The following is a 16,559-nucleotide window of genomic DNA, read 5'->3' as shown; positions in this document are numbered from 1 at the left end:
AATGTCAGTTTCCGCGGGCGTCTGTGGATGCATAGTGGACATGGGGTTTCATGGGATCCCATCCTCTATGCTGTACCGTCTGAAAGTGCATAAATATGCAGCGTCCAACCTGCAGCAACTCCTGAATGTGGGAACGTACCCGAAGGGTCCAGTTAGATTGAAGGTAGAAATATAGAGCCTTTTTTGGATAAAAAAAATGCAATAACTTTATTTGTAGACTTGTGTAAAAGAGAACATTTCCACTACTATAATAAGAATGTGAGCTTTCCTGTGCGTTTCGAAATGAAGCTCAGCCAGCAATCCTTGGCTCTGTTAAAAACAACTCCTGGTATGTGGTAACAATAAGAATGAAGCTAGAGCTATTGCATTTTTTTTTTCAAAAACAAATGGATAACTATTTGTAGACTTGGATAAAATAGGACATTCCCAGTACTATAAAAAGAATGTGGGAACTTTGCTACGCGTTTCGAACTGAATTTCAGTCTTTACTCTTGGGTAAAGACTGAATTTCAGCTCGAAAAGCATAGGAAAAGCGCTCATATACTTTTATAGTACTGGGAATGTCCTCCTTTATTCAGTCTACAAATAAAGTTATTGCATTTTTCTTTTCAAAAAACGGATGGATATCTCTAACTTCATTCTTATTATTACCATCTAGCAGGAGTGGATTCTCAAAGGAGCCGAGGTTTGCTGGCTACGTCTTCCAGGGTGGGCTGGGGATCATCCCATTTCTTTTAGGGGTCTTTACGCAAATCTCTGCACAAAACAAGCACCATTCTCCAATGTAACACTAATTGGCATTCAATTACAAACTCTATTACAAATGTCAAAGGAAACTGCATAGAGATGAGCAGTCATATTTTTCCTCGTACAGTACAGCTCAGCCGTGAATGAGCAGCAAGGGTCTGTTCTGCTTAGATGGACTAGCCTAGGTATTTATGTTGGAGCTTGTTTTGGTTCTGTGCAACCTCTGGAAAGCAATACAAACTGCACGTGTTTGGACCAAAACTGCATTGCCTGTGTGAACGCTACATAAGGCCTAGTGCCTACCAGAGAAACAGAACCTCTACAATGAATGCTATACATACATACAGTACAGACAAAAAGTTTGGACACACCTTCTCATTTAAAGATTTTTCTGTATGTTCATGACTATGAAAATTGTATATTCAAACTGAAGGCATCAAAACTATGAATTAACACATGTGGAATTATATACTTAAAAAAAAGTGTGAAACAACTGAAATTATGTCTTATATTCTAGGTTCTTCAAAGTAGCCACCTTTTGCTTTGATGACTGCTTTGCACACTCTTGGAATTCTCTTGACGAGCTTCAAGAGGTAGTCACCGGGAATGGTCTTCCAACAATCTTGAAGGAGTTCTCAGAGACGCTTAGCACTTGTTGGCCCTTTTGCCTTCACTCTGCGGTCCAGCTCACCCCAAACCATCTCGACTGGGTTCAGGTCTGGTGACTGTGGAGGCCAGGTCATCTGGTGTAGCACCCCATCACTCTCCTTCTTGGTCAAATAGCCCTTACACAGCCTGGAGGTGTGTTTGGGATCATTGTCCTGTTGAAAAATAAATGATGGTCCAACTAAACGCAAACCGGATGGAATAGCATGCCGCTGCAAGATGCTGTGGAAGCCATGCTGGTTCAGTATGCCTTCAATTTTGAATAAATCCCCAACAGTGTTACCAGCAAAGCACCTCCACACCATCACGCCTCTTCCACCATGCTTCACGGTGGGAACCAGGCATGTAGAGTCCACCCGTTCACCTTTTCTGCGTTGCACAAAGACACAGTGGTTGGAACCAAAGATCTCAAATTTGGACTCATCAGACCAAAGCACAGATTTCCACTGGTCTAATGTCCATTCCTTCTGTTCTTTAGCCCAAACAAGTCTCTTCTGCTTGTTGCCCGTCCTTAGCAGTGGATTCCTAGCAGCTATTTTACCATAAAGGCATGCTGCACAAAGTCTCATCTTAACAGTTGTTGTAGAGATGTGTCTGCTGCTAGAACTCTGTGTGGCTTTGACCTGGTCTCTAATCTGAGCTGCTGTTAACCTGGGATTTCTGAGGCTGGTGACTCAGATAAACTTATCCTCAGAAGCAGAGGTGACTCTTGGTCTTCCTTTCCTGGGGCGGTCCTCATGTGAGCCAGTTTCTTTGTAGCGCTTCATGGTTTTTGCCACTTCACTTGGGGACACTTTCAAAGTTTGCCCAATTTTTTGGACTGACTGACCTTCATTTCTTAAAGTAATGATGGCCACTCGTTTTCTTAGCTGCTTTTTTTTTTGCCATAATACAAATTCTAACAGTCTATTCAGTAGGACTATCAGCTGGGTATCCACCAGACTTCTGCACAACACAATTGATGGTCCCAACACCATTTATAAGGAAAGAAACCCCACTTATTAAACCTGACAGGGCACACCTGTGAAGTGAAAACCATTCCCAGTGACTAGCTCTTGAAGCTCATCAAGAGAATGCCAAGAATGTGCAAAGCAGTCATCAAAGCAAAAGGTGGCTACTTTGAAGAACCCAGAATATAAGACATATTTTCAGTTGTTTCACACTTTTTTGTTAAGTATATAATTCCACATGTGTTAATTCATAGTTTTGATGCCTTCAGTGTGAATGTACAATTTTCATAGTCATGAAAATACAGGAAAGTCTTTAAATGAGAAGGTGTGTCCAAACTTTAGGTCTGTACTGTACATTTTGCATATTTCCATGAGCACATCCCGTTTATATGGGGAGATATGCTGCTGACTGGGATTCTTTCTTCTTTTGGCCACAGACTAGCTACATTTGCTCATTCATCAGCTGCCACGTTTACATTGCACAGTGGTCAGTAATAAACAATTTGGCCAATTAGGGTAAGTTCACACAGGACTTTTTTGCTGCGTATTTTTGCTGCGTTTTTTTATGCTAATTTTCAGCTGCTTTTTACAGTACCAGCAAAGCCTATGAGATTTCAGAAATCTCATGCACACACATTGTTTTTTTGTTTGATCAGTATTTTGTGCTTTGCTGCGTTTTTTTGACATTGAGCATGTCACTTCTTTCAGCGTTTTTGCTGTGTTTTTTCACCCATTGACTTGAATGGGTGTTGAAAAAAACGCAGCAAAAACGCAGGTATCATTATTTGCTGCTGAAAATCCAAGGACATTAGCCTGGAAAAAAAAAAAAAAACGCACCAAAATTAGCATAAAAAAGCAGCAAAAATACGCAGCAAAAAAGTCCTGTGTGAACTTACCCTTATCGTCTCACGTAAAAGGGGGCCTTTTCCCTGCCCAAAGTGTGTCCCTTCATTAAGGACAAGAAAGCCTCCTCAGATCTAAACCTACCTTTCACAGCAGGAGCCTCGTCTGTGTAGATATAATCAAGAATAGCTTGTAAGACTTCCGAGTGCACAGGTATTTCTAAAGCAGAACAGCATCTCGCCTGCAGGATACAAAGACCTTCAGTCATCCAGATGTTTTTCAAATATTTTATTAACATTTTGAAATTCTTTAACAAAGCATTTTTCAGTAGATTGTAATATGCTTCATATCTGAGGAAAATTGGGGAGGGAATAGGAAGGGAGGGGTGAGGAAGAGGTGCTGGGAGAGGAAGAGAAAAATAGGTATGTAAATACCATACCCAGAAGAAACCATAAATGTAAACCTTGAATTTTGGGCCACTGACCTAAATATGTAAAACAGATTAAATAATTGAGAGCCCCAAAAAATTTATTTAACTGTAATTATAAACTAATATTTATCAAGTTATTTAAGTCGTCAACAGCTCCTGCAGTCTATTGATTATTCTGTTGGTTTTGGAATTTAATGTTCCATTTTTTATTGTATTTGTGTAAATATCCATTCGCTATTGAGAATTTAAAGTCTAATGAATTGTGTAAATTTAGATTGTCCACAATGTTAGAGAAACTCGGAACTTCTGATCTCTTCCACATAGCTGCAATTTTGTTCTTAACTATCAACAAGAGGTGAATTGTAGCAAACCTTATTGAATAATGCAGTTTTTCAATATCTATGGAAAGGAGTGCTGTTTGAGGTGTAAGGACATAGTCCCTGTTTAGAAGTGTTCCTATGTATCTGGATACTTGGTTCCACAGATTTGTAATTTTTGGGCAGGACCAAAAGATATGAAACAAGTCTCCTTTGATTCTACATCCCCTCCAACACAAAGGCGAGGAGTTTCCTCCGAAGTGAGAAATTCTGTTCGGTGTAAGGTACCACCTTGTTAGTAGCTTATAATATGTTTCGTGTAATTGTAGGGAAATGTTAGAGGAGTAGGTGTTTTTGATTGCATCTTCCCATTGGTCCTTGCTTATATTTAGTTTTAATGATTTCCCCCATTTTATCATATATTTGTTTTTTTGAAATTTGTAGTCTTTATTAAAGATATTGTATAGATACTTTGTACTCCAAAATACCTTGTGATTAGTATTTTAATTAGTAAATATAGGGATTTTTGTGTACTCACCGTAAAATCCTTTTCTCCGAGCCATTCATTGGGGGACACAGACCATGGGTGTATGCTGCTGCCACCAGGAGGCTGACACTAAGTAATACAAAGAAAGTTAGCTCCTCCCCTGCAGTATACACCCTCCTGCTGGCCCCCAGCTAACCAGTTCGGTGCAAAAGCAGTAGGAGATCAATTAGAACATATAAGCGTATAGCATGTCACAATATATAGGAGAGTATAACATATCAAATGATAAAAACAAGTACAAACTACCAATAGGGAGGGAGCTGTGTCCCCCAATGAATGGCTCGGAGAAAAGGATTTTACGGTGAGTACACAAAAATCCCTATTTCTCCTTCGCCTCATTGGGGGACACAGGCCATGGGATGTCCCAAAGCAGTCCCTGGGTGGGGACAACATCAGATCAGACCGTGTAACAGATACTGACAAGTGCGCCACCGCAGCCTGCAAAGTCCACCTGCCCAGACTCACATCTGTGGAAGTGTGTGAATTATAGTGCTGCAAGAATGCCTGCAGACTGGAGGAATTCGTAAGCTTGCGGTCGTGCTTCCGACGTCTGGAGCCTAGAGCCCTAGACAGGGAGATAGGCTGACATCTAGCACGGAAGGACTCCTGGATGGTGAAAAGAATCCACCAGGCTAACATGGCCGATGAAACGGTTAAACACTTCCTGAGACCGTCAGGAAGCCTACTTACCATCGAGAAGCCCAAGTAAAGTGTCCAACCTTTGGAAGGACGCCGTCCTCGATACGTACCCGCTCGGAGCACTTACTTCTTCCAGAATATGGAAAACCCCTTCCGTCTTGTGGACTGAAGCCGAAGGAGATGAGGAGACGATGCTCCTGCAACAGTGGGAATACAAAACCACCTTGGCAACGAGGGAAGGGGATGGCTTGAGGGCAACCATGCTTTGATGGTAATAAGAAAAAGAGACTGAAAGAAAAACAGAGCGGCGAGCTCTGAAGACTCATCCGGATGACCAGAACGCAGAGAAAAAAGGGGAGTGACCTTCCCTGATAGTAAAGTCTTTCTGGATCGAAAAAGGAGTCTACTGTAAGATCCCCAGGACCATTAAGGTCCCACAGATCTAACGGTACGCGGTAGGGAAGAACTACAGGTGAAGGCTCCCTGCGAGAGAGACCATATTTCCAGTTTTGTCGAACTAAGACGGAAAAAATACTAGCACCGCAAGAGAGAAAACCTGACATGGTCAGTGCGGGTCTCCCGGGATCACTGGGGCCCCTTCTGCTTCCAAAAGGAAGAGGGGTTATGGAAATTGGTACCATGGAAGAACAGAGCATGCACTGCGATGGTCTCCGATCTCGAGGCCAACCCATGAACTGGAGTACATTGGCGTTCAGCTTGGACGCCATCCGACCTACTACTGGAGTACTCCAGTGAAGGCAGATCTGAAGGAAGACTTCCGAGTGAAGTTCCCACTCACTTGAGGAGAAACCCTGATGGCTGAATATGTCCGCTGCCCAGAGTTCTACTCCAGGGATATGTACTGTTGAGATCACCGAATGATAGATCTCGGCCCATCAGAGAGTGCGAGGTACCCCGGCCATGGCGCTCGACTGTGGGTACCTGCTAGATGATTGACATATGGTACAGCCGTGGCATTATCCAATTGAATACGGATCCATCTAAAGGCAGTGGACCTGCTGTAGGATTAGCCGTACCGTTCGGATGTCCAGAGAAATGATCGGGAGAGGAGACTGGCATCGGTATTCCCTAATAACCATTGGACCAGGAGAAGGCTCTGGAAGAGGATGGAGCTTAGAGACTAACTTTGAAAGCCTGATTCACTTGCTGCAAACGAGAGGAGCGAAAGATACTTCTCCCATTGTCGACTTTTTCCTCAGAACCCTCCTAGCGAATTGAATGAACCGAGGGAATGAGTGATCAAGTGCACAAGCTTCCTGTTGAAGGGCCACGACCTTGACTCGAGAGAGAATCAACATCCTTCTTGTGCAGGATCATCCTCGAAGAGGATCTGCTGGGCTGGGAATGAGGAAAAAAACTGAGTTTAGCTGCTAGCCCAAGTGAGAGGGTATTGCAAGTGATATAGACGACTCAGCGTGGTCCCTGAAGAGCGGCTAGAAAGTCGACCAAGTAGGGCAGGACGACTATGCTTCTAGGATGCAAGAAGCACATGACCACCGCTATGACCCTTGCGACCACTCTGGTGCGGTAGCCAGGCCGAAGGGCAAGATCATGACTTGAAAATGCTGTTCGCGAATGGAATGGCGAAGAGATTATTGTAGAGGGGAAAAAATAGGCATGTGAGGGTAAGAATCCCGAATGTCAATGGCTGAGCGGAGGAACTCCATCTGAAAAAGGAGGACCCTGTGAAAGGTTGTTAGAAGTTTGAGGACCAGGAATGATATTACTTTTCGTTGCCTCCTTTTTGAAACCAAGATTCCTTAGATCTAGACTGTCCTGACAACGCTTCCACTGCTGGATGGGTCTGAAGAAAAGACACGATCCCTTGTTAGTCTCCCGCTCAGAAGATTTGATTTGAGTCGAAGTAGTTAAGGTCTCTGACCAGGAGACTATTGGTCAAGCAACCCAAGTGGTGGAGAGCGCTGAACCCGAAACCACAAGATGGAACGCACCAGATTTGCTATCCGACCGTCTGTGGTATTTTAATTGATGATACATCGGGCGGAGATACTGGTAGGTATACCACCAGAAATACTACCCGATTAGTCTGCCAAGTGGCAAAAAGCGGTGCTGCAACCAGCAGGTCTCTTGCCATCGTCGTGCAGAGTAGAAAATTAGGAACCCTCGATCCATCATCCTCTTAACAGGGACGTGGAGAGGGAGCGTCCGCTTTCTTGCATCATCCGCTAAGTAGTGGTGATACAAAGGAGGGTGCTCGGACTCCAAAAATATGTGCCTCTGTACATCCCCAGAGTTGAGGTCCCCGGGTGGGCAGAGCAGGTTGTCTGGCGTTAGGCCTGGATGCAGAAGAGGATACATGGAGGCGACACTGCATGTGTTCGTGTGTTGAAGATGTGGGGGGGGGGGAAATCGGTGCCTTTTAAAGGACCCGTCGCCCATAAAAAACAGACCAGGTATGGCAACCTACTTAGAGGCTTCTGTCCAGTGAATCACTCGTCAATTTGTTGACGGTATAAATAGGAGAGTCTCTCTTTTGCTGAAGCTCTGGCAATCCAAGGCAATATGCGATCCATATTCAGCGTTGTACTCAACAAATCATAGGGGAGAGATCAGGAAGAGAAAACTTCCGTTTTCTAGACGCCTGTACGAATTCCTAGAACACTTGCGGCCCCTGCTAGCCGATGGCTCCCATGTAGGAGAGAGACCATGTATATCCGTCCTGCGAGCACTCCGAGCCACAGAGGGGTCACAGAGGGATTCCATCTCTTGTCAGAGAAACCATGGGTTGTGGTTAGGGGATGAGCGGCGGAAGGCTCCAGAGCCCAGTTAGGGTGACCAGCCTCGGATTGATGATGTTCTCTTGAGACCAGTAAATACTGGTCATGCGCCTTTAAGACTAGGGAATACTGGTCGTGTGCCTTGAAGACCGGGGCATACTGGTCATGTGCCTTTAAGACCAGGGCATACTGGTCATGTGCTTTTACGACCAGGGCATACTGGTCATGTGCCCTTAAGACAAGGGGATATTGGTCACGTGCCTTTAAGACCAGGGCATACTAGTCATGATCCTTTAAAACCAGGGCATACTGGTCATGTGCCTTTAAGACCAGGGCATACTGGTCATGTGCTTTTACGACCAGGGCATACTGGTCATGTGCCCTTAAGACCAGGGAATATTGGTCACATGCCTTTAAGACCAGGGCATACTGGTCATGAGCCTTTAAAACCAGAGCATACTGGTCATGTGTCTTTAAGACCAGGGCATACTGGCCGTGTGCCTTTAAGACCAGGGCATACTGGTCCTGTTCCTTTAAGACCAGGGCATACTGGTCATGTGCCCTTAAAACTAGGGCATACTGGTCATGTGCCTTTAAGACCAGGAATACTGGTCACGTGCCTTTAAGACCAGGAATACTGGTCATGTGCCTTTAACACCGGGGCATTTTTCAAAGATTATGCCAGAGGTGAAGCCCCTTGAGGGGAACCAGGTACTCTGGGAAGAGCCGGGATCGGCGGCGGAGGGCTCCTGAGCTCATTTGAACTAAGTACTCTGTGGAAGGTGACCGGCTCCTGGCTGGTCATGACTTAAAGAGCAGAGAATGCTGGTAATGTGCCCCTTTTTAAAAACTAGGGAACCTTGAAGACCAGGGGATGCTGGTCATGAGTTAAAGCCAGGGAAAGCTGGACATGTACCTATAAGGGGCATGTGTCTTTAAGGCCAGGGAATGTGGCTGCTGGACAACCAGAGATTGCAGGTGTTAAGTATTAAAAAGAGGGGACTCTAGTCCCTTTATGCTGCCGGGGTGCGCGCGGGGGAGGGGTGCGGAGGGAGGATTCTCCTTACCGACATACTGAGTCCCCCGTCTGGAATAGCGCTGAGTTCAGCGCTGAGTACCGCCGGAGCGATGCAGCAGCCACTTCCGGATGAGCTCGTGTCCGGAAATGGCAGGAGGAAGAAGATGGCCGCCGAGAATAGAGCTCTCGTCCAGAATGAGAGGCGCCTGAATAGGGGGGCGGAGCCTGAAGAGTTCCGGGTTGCGGCCTACACCAAACCCGAAGCCGGGGGCTAAATTTTTGAAGCCAGCCGGCGCCGAACGAGGGAATAAACCGCCAAATGCGCAGAGCCCTCCAACCGCTCGAGTCCCAGCACTTACCCCAGTATGCAGCTTTGTTCAGCAGGTCAGAGGTAGAGAAAAGATCCTGTGCTGTTGCTGCTGTTTGGACGGTGCAGGGGTAAGAAAAGTCCTCAATCCATCGTTTCTTAAGCAGGGAGGTGGAGAGGAACCGTCCGCCTCCGTGTACCATCCACTCTTAATAGTGGTGGTGCAGTGGGGGCTGCTCGGACGCCACGCTGAAAGGTGCCTCTGTACAGCCGAGGGTAAAACCTGGTGGACAGGGCTGAATGTCCGGCAATAGACCTGGCTGCAGAAGAGGATACTGAAGGTGAAACTCCAGTGCTCGTCTGATAAGGGAGGGGGGAGATCGGTGCCCTAGAAGGGGCCCGTCGCCCCTAGAATCAGCTCAGGCAGTGGCTTCCCACGTCGCAGGAGAGGATACGGAGAGGTAAAACTCCCGTGCTCGCCTGTTGTTGGTTCGGGGGAGATCGGAACATGAAAGAATCCGTCGCCCCCTTCGTCCGCTGTAAAAGGTTAAAGTAAAAAGAGTTCTTTGGGTCTGAATAGCAGACCCGTCCGTGTGCCTCCTACGGACACTAAGCAAGAACTGGTTAGCTGGGGGCCAGCAGGAGGGTGTATACTGCAGGGGAGGAGCTAACTTTCTTTGTATTACTTAGTGTCAGCCTCCTGGTGGCAGCAGCATACACCCATGGTCTGTGTCCCCCAATGAGGCGAAGGAGAAAAGTTGATTCTGTTTTGGGGGGAACCTTAGAGACAAAATCTTGAAGACACTCTTTAATACAATAATGAATGAATTCTGATGAAGGAATGTTATATTTTTGTTTGATTTCTGAAAAATTTAATAATTTGTTATTTGCAAGCAGATCTCCTAATTTTTTTATGCCTTTTTGTTCCCATAAGTCTGGTATTTGATGTCCGAACATTGAGGTTATTAGTGAAATTGGAATGTTTTCTCCCAAATGCATGTTTATCCTTTTTTCCAGAGGGATTAGCCAATTGGTCCCATGTTTGAATGATAGCTAAAATTATTGGATGATTACATTATTGGATGATTACAGGGCGAAAGCCCTGTGACGTACCGCACTGGAAGCGCCGACTGCCCGGGTAGAGTGAGCCTTCATCTCAGGAGGGGGTCCTCTGTGCTTGACCCGGTAAGCTTCCAAAATTGCCATCCTGATCGAGCGAGCAATCGTCGCCTTGGAAGCCGGCAGGCCTCTACGCACGCCATCAGGGATGGCGAAAAGAGAATCCATCTTTCGGAAAGCGGCCATGCTAGCCAGGGAGATCCTCACTGCCCTGACGAGGTCCAGCCTGTTCAACGATCACTCCAGAGGATGAGTCGGAGCTGGACAAAAGGAAGGTAGAACGAAGTCCTCGTTGAGGTGGGAAGATGAAAACCACCTCGAGAAAGGAAGAAAGGCGGAGGCCTGGGACCACCTTATCCTGGTGGAAAATCAGGAAAGGAGGTCGGCAGGAAATGGCCGTCAACTCAAAAACGCGGTGGATCGAAGAGATGGACCTGAGAAAAGCCACCTTCCGAGATAGAACTGACAGGGAAAACTCCCTGAGAGGCTCAAAGGGGGGAACCCCTAAGAACAACCAACACAACCTTTAAATCCCATGAATCCACAGAGGCCCTGAACGGAGGGACAGCGTGGACTACTCCTTGAAGGAAGGTCTTAACCTGTGGCTGAGAAGATAAAGTCTTCTTAAAGGGAAGAAGAGCGCAGGAACCTGGCCCTTTTGGGAACTGAGAGCGAAGCCCAAATCCAGTCCTGCCTGAAGAAAAACCAAATGGAAGACAGGGAAAAAGGACATAGGTGAAAAGCGGTTGGACTCGCATCAACGAAAGTAAGCCTTCCAGGTACAATAGTAGATCCTGGAAGAAGACGAAGGCTTCCTAGCCTGGATTATAGTGTGACTCATCCGGGCCGAAAGGCCGGACGCTCTTAAAACAGTGGAGTCCACAGCCACGCCGTTAAACTGAGCGACCGATAATTCAGGTGGCAGATCAGACCCTGAGACAGCAGATCGGGTCTGTTTGGAAGGCACCAGGGGTGTCCGCGAGAAGATTGACGATGTCTGCAAACCAAGACCTCCTGGGCCAATCCGGGACGATCAGAATGACCGGCACCCATCCCGCCTTGATCTTTTTCGACAGCTTGGAAAGCAAGGGAAGGGGTGGGAACTGATAGGGGAGCAGGAACTGCGACCAAGGAATGGCCAAAATGTCAACACCACTGTGAGAGGATCACGGGACCCTGGGCCGACCCGAGGGACCTCCTGTTCAATCGGGACGCCATGAGGTCCACCTCTGGAGTCCCCCATTGAAGAGCAATCCGACAGGAAACCTCCTGAAGTACCATTCCCCTGCCACGAGGCCCTCGAAGCCGAGGAAGTCGGCGGCCTAAATGTCCACGCCGGGGACATGCACTGCGGAGCTCACCAGGACCGTTGCCTCTGTCCGAAGGAGGATCCTGGAATCTCGGCCGAGGCCAGAGAACGCCGAGTCCACCCCTGGTGGTAGACGTATGCCACTGCTGTGTCATTGTCTGTCTGGGTTCGAATTGGCAGGCTGCTGAGAATCCTTACCCAGTGAAGGCAAGACAGAAAGATGATCCGGAACTCGAGAACATTGATCGGCAAAGAGGACTCCTGCGCCGACCAACAACCCTGAAAGAACAGGAGACAAAGCCCCGCGCCTCCACCGAGCGGGCTGGCGTCCGTCGTCACCACCTGCCAGGGAACTGGAAGGAAGGATATGCTGAGAAGGATCTACTCTGGGATAAGAGAAGTGACCTCGGCCACCAGTCGAGGAACCATTTGACCCGGGAGAAAACCGGATCGGACGATGCAGGGAGAAGACAGACCTGTCCCCTGTGATAGAATAGCCTGCTGAAGAAGTCTTGAATGAAACGGGCGAAGGGAAAATTGCTTCCGATGTTGCAACCAACCTCCTTAGGGCCTTTAAGGCCCATCGGAAAGGAGGGGAGCCGAGAACCCTGGAGCAAGCGAACTTCCTGACAAAGGAGGGATATCTTGTCTTCGGGAAGGAAGATTCTGGTCCGACAAGTGTCGAAGAACATGCCCGGAGATATGAGGCGCTGAACAAGACGGAACTTCTTCCTGTTGACGAGCCACCCGCAACGGTTAGAATGTCGGGAAAGATGGATAGACTTTCGGGAGCCTGAAACCGAAATTCCTGAGCCTCCATGGAAGCGATTACTGAACGAGGGAATATCGTCCTGAAGTGTCTCCGACGAAAACTTCTTGTTCAGCAAATTGAGATCCGGACTGGGACGAACCTTGTCGTTCTCTGTCAGTACAAAAAGATTCGAAGAGAAGCCTGTGAACCGTTCCTGTTCTGGGACGGGAACGATTACTCCGGATTTAAGGAGGGAAACAATGGCAGTAAAGAAAACCCGGGACTAGAGCGGGGTCTCTTGTAGGTTGGGATTTGAAGAAAATGATCCCAGGACCGTGAAATGAAGATTTTGTATCTAGAGGGGACAAGTGCCCTGGCCCATGCGACCTCTGCTGAGGAGACCCAGACGTCCCTGAGGAACAGGAGACGGTTGCCCAGTCTGAGAAACGGGCTGGGGTCTAGTCGTGGGTCATGCCTAGGTGGAACTTCCAGTCCTGGACCTGGAGAATCTACCGTAGGAGTAGCGGGCACGCCAGGAAAGAGTGAGCCGAAGAATACCTTCTTCTCTTAACGTGCCTGTGGCCTCTGCAGTTGCGAAGAAGGATCTGATGCCGCAAAACTACGAAAAAGGTCGAAAAGACCAAAGTAGCCGCCTAAGGGGAAGTAGGTGAGGTCTGGAGAAGGGGACTGGTGCCACCAGTGGCGTCCTTAATAATTTGGTCCAGCTTGGAACGGAAAGGACGTGAACCTTGAAAAGGCAGGCTAGTGAGGGACTTCTTCGATGACTCTTGAGCCAAACAGTGCGACAGCTGGCAACAACATTACTGGGCGCCTGTGCGGCAGAAGACGCGACGTCCCGGGAACAAATTATTCCCCGGCATGAGTAATCTGGGTGGCAAGTTCCGCCAGCCGGCCTGACGGAGCTCCAGCTTGAATGCCCCAACGGAGTTGTTTAGCCCCTCAGATACAGACTTCGAAACCCAAGTGGAAGCCAAAGCCGGGCATTGGGATGATGCGGCAGTTTCGAAAGCCGACTTCACGAAGGATTCCATGATCCTATCGATGGAATCTTTCAGAGCCGCCCACCGGACAGCGTAAGGACTGTGTTGGCGGCAAGTCTAGCAGCCGACGGATCCACAGGGGGAGAGGTCGTTCTCTAACGCCTCTCATTCCGGTTGGCAATGAGATCCGGAGGAAAGAGATATGAGACTCCAAGACGCTTGTCTCTTTGAAAACGTCTGGTCGAATTCGCTCTCTCTGGCCAGAAGCTCCTCGAATTCAGGATGAGGAGCAAATACCTTGGGAGGTAGTTTAGACCGTCTAAACGAAACCGACTGATCTGCGGGTTTCGTAGAGGAATCTTCGATGCCACAGGTCTGATTGGTCGCTCCAATGAGGCTTTGAACCATATCCCTCATGTTAGCGATTTGGTTCGAATCCGGCCCCAAATTATCCTCCGAAGGCGCATCAGAGAAAGCCTCGCCTGACTCAGCGGAGGAGGATCGGGAGGACGCCGACCGCAGAGGAGGACCGAGTGGCGAGATGGAGCGAGAAGAGGACTCAGACCGGCGTTCCTGTCTGGACCTTTTGCAGCTAGCCTTGGAGGGCTTGGATGGAGCTTCCTGCGACCCGGTGGCTACTGCGGGGGTCTGCAGGGGTAACCGATCCAGCACGGAAACCAGGGTTTGAGACACCCATGTTAAATTGGCCACCGATTGAGACAGAGAGGATGCCCAGCCTGGGATGGGTATCACTCTGGGGCGGATCGGCTGGGGGATCCTGGGCGGTGGGAACAATCGGGTTGCTGCAGGACAGACATAGCGGAGTGTCAGTCTGCGGTGCAGAGCTACTTACGGCAGACGAAACCCGGAGGAAGCTGTCCGGCTAGATGGTATGGACCTCCGGCGAGAAATAGACCCTTAGGCAGGAGGGTGGTAAGGCCTGCTGCCGTAATCTTGATCGATCTGCGTTGCTTAAAATTAACTTTCATTGCTGGGGTTCGAACTCACAGCCCTCTGTTTGCAAGCCTGCACACCTTACCAGTGTACTATATCACTCTCTTGTTCCGGAGGAGGGGACTCGTGGTTCAGGAGTCCCAAGATGGCGCCGGTGGGAGGAGAAAAGGCGGTTCTCAGTGAAATTGTCGGGCGGGAGAAAAGCCCGCCCGATGAACAAGGAAAGGGGGCGGAGTCCGGCACCGGAAGTAGGCCCAGGCAGAAGCCGGGGCCTAAATTAGTGATCGGTGACCGGCATGGAAGGGCCGCAGCGGAGAACAGTGCGCCGCAGAAGGCGATGGGTGAGCGGCCGCCTACAGCGGCGGGAGTAGCGCAGACGCAGGTCCAAAGCGGTGTGGCGGTCTGGCAAGCCGCCGCACTGAGGGAGGATGAGCGGCACTGTAAGCGGCCAGAGGGACGCAGCTGCAGGGGGCCCGAAGCGATGCGGCGGCCGGCAAAGCCGCCGCGCTGAAAAGAAATGAACGGCCGCATACAGCGGCCGGAGCAGGGAAGCCAGAGAGGGCCGAAGCGATGTGGCGGCTGGGAAGCCGCCGCGCTGGAATGAACGGCCGCATACAGCGGCCAGAGCGATGCGACGGCTGGCAAAGCCACCACGCAGAAAAGAAATGAACCGCCGCAAACAGCGGCCGGAGCAGGGGAGCCACTGAGGGCCGAAGCCGCCGCGCTGAAGCTGGGGCTGGGAAGCCTGCAGGACCCGAGGCGGAAATGTCCCCCCCCCCTGAGCAAGGCCACGCAGATAGCGTGCCTGGACAAGAAGCGGCGCGGTGGTCCGTAAAGGCAGCCGCGCCGGAACAGGGGACAGGGAGGCCGTATCCACGGAAGTGGCGCGGCTGAAAAGAGATGCGATTCGCATCAGAAAACCCCTTAAATAGGAACCCCCCTTTTTTTTTTTTTTTTTTTGTTTTTTTTGGGGATCAAGGAAAGCCACAGGTTGGGGAGGGAAAATACTCACCTAAACATCCCCCGCCGGTACTAACCTGGAAGGAAGGAGACGTCCACGGAGCTGATGGACGTCCTCGTCTCCTCCGACCGACAGGCTCTGGTGGGCGAGTGGGTGGGGGACGGAGCCAGGACCGGACTTCTAAGCACGCTTGTGTGCTAGGATCTTGGTCCTGGAGAGGGATCTATGAGGATACGGGGTGGCAGTACACGCCGTACTCATAGTCCGCATAGTGGGACTACAGGTGTGACTGTTCACCCTGTATCGCTCCGGAAAAACCTGAAAGGAAACGACGCACATTGAGGTAGATAAGGGTCTAAAGAAAGACCCGTGTCCACCTCCTACTGACACGAAGCTAAACTGAATATCCTACTTCCTGTCGGTGGGGTGTACACTGCAGAGGAGGAGCTAACTTTTTTATTTGCATAGTGTCAGCCTCCTAGTGGCAGCAGCATACACCCATGGTTCCTGTGTCCCCCAATGAAAGGCGATAGAGAAATAGATTTGCCTATTTCTGTAGAGAATTGTAACTAACGTTTGAACTTGACACTGTTTTCACATTATAAGGGCATGGTTGTACTGGTGACAGATTCACTTAAAAGGGAAAATGTCATCAGGCTTCTACCACCTTATCTGAGAGCAGCCAAATGTAAGGGCAGAGATCCTGATTGCAGAGATGTGTCAATTATTAGGAGGTTAGCTTTAGTTTTGATAATATCCAGCTAATAAAACAGTGAACTTATGAGAGGACTAGTAAATCTGCTACCAAGTAGTCAAGCATATTCATGAGCTCTATCTAACCCCGCCCGATTGGCAGATTTCTGTGCACACTGTACATGGGCAGAAAGCTGCCAATTAGTTTTTTATAAAATTCCTGTTTTTATCTGCTGCAGATCTACCAGTTCCCTGAATGCTGAGCTCTGTATAACCCCATACAGAGCTCAGCATTCAGGGAACTGGTAGATCTGCAGCAGATAAAAACAGGAATTTTATAAAAAACTGATAGTAAGTGACATATCACAGGAATCAGGGTAACTGCCCTTTCATTACCCTGCTCTCAAGTGTGGTAGTAAAAACTTGGTTACAGGTTCCCTTTAAAGAGAGGTCTGTCAGTACAAAATGACTCTTCAAACCAAGAATAGGTGTTCGGTGCACCTTTGCCGCGGTCAAACAGTTTGATGCGCTTTTCCAACTACTTGACT

At 48.7% G+C, this 16,559-nt stretch overlaps 1 protein-coding gene across 2 annotated transcripts in view; it reads right to left on the bottom strand.

Annotated features, from left to right (window-relative positions):
• IBTK (inhibitor of Bruton tyrosine kinase) overlaps nt 1–16,559 on the bottom strand; it is a 139,773-nt gene that overhangs the window by 53,602 nt on the left and 69,612 nt on the right. For both annotated transcript variants that reach the window (XM_069726448.1, XM_069726446.1), the window contains exon 16: nt 3,351–3,447. In XM_069726448.1, coding sequence (XP_069582549.1) covers nt 3,351–3,447 — 97 coding nt within the window. The remainder of the gene's footprint in view (nt 1–3,350; nt 3,448–16,559) is intronic.

This window comes from Ranitomeya imitator, chromosome 5 (assembly GCF_032444005.1).
Source record: "Ranitomeya imitator isolate aRanImi1 chromosome 5, aRanImi1.pri, whole genome shotgun sequence".
Classification (NCBI taxonomy): Eukaryota; Metazoa; Chordata; class Amphibia; order Anura; family Dendrobatidae; genus Ranitomeya; species Ranitomeya imitator.
Note: the sequence above shows the minus strand (reverse complement) of the source record. Positions and strands in the feature narration are given on the sequence as shown.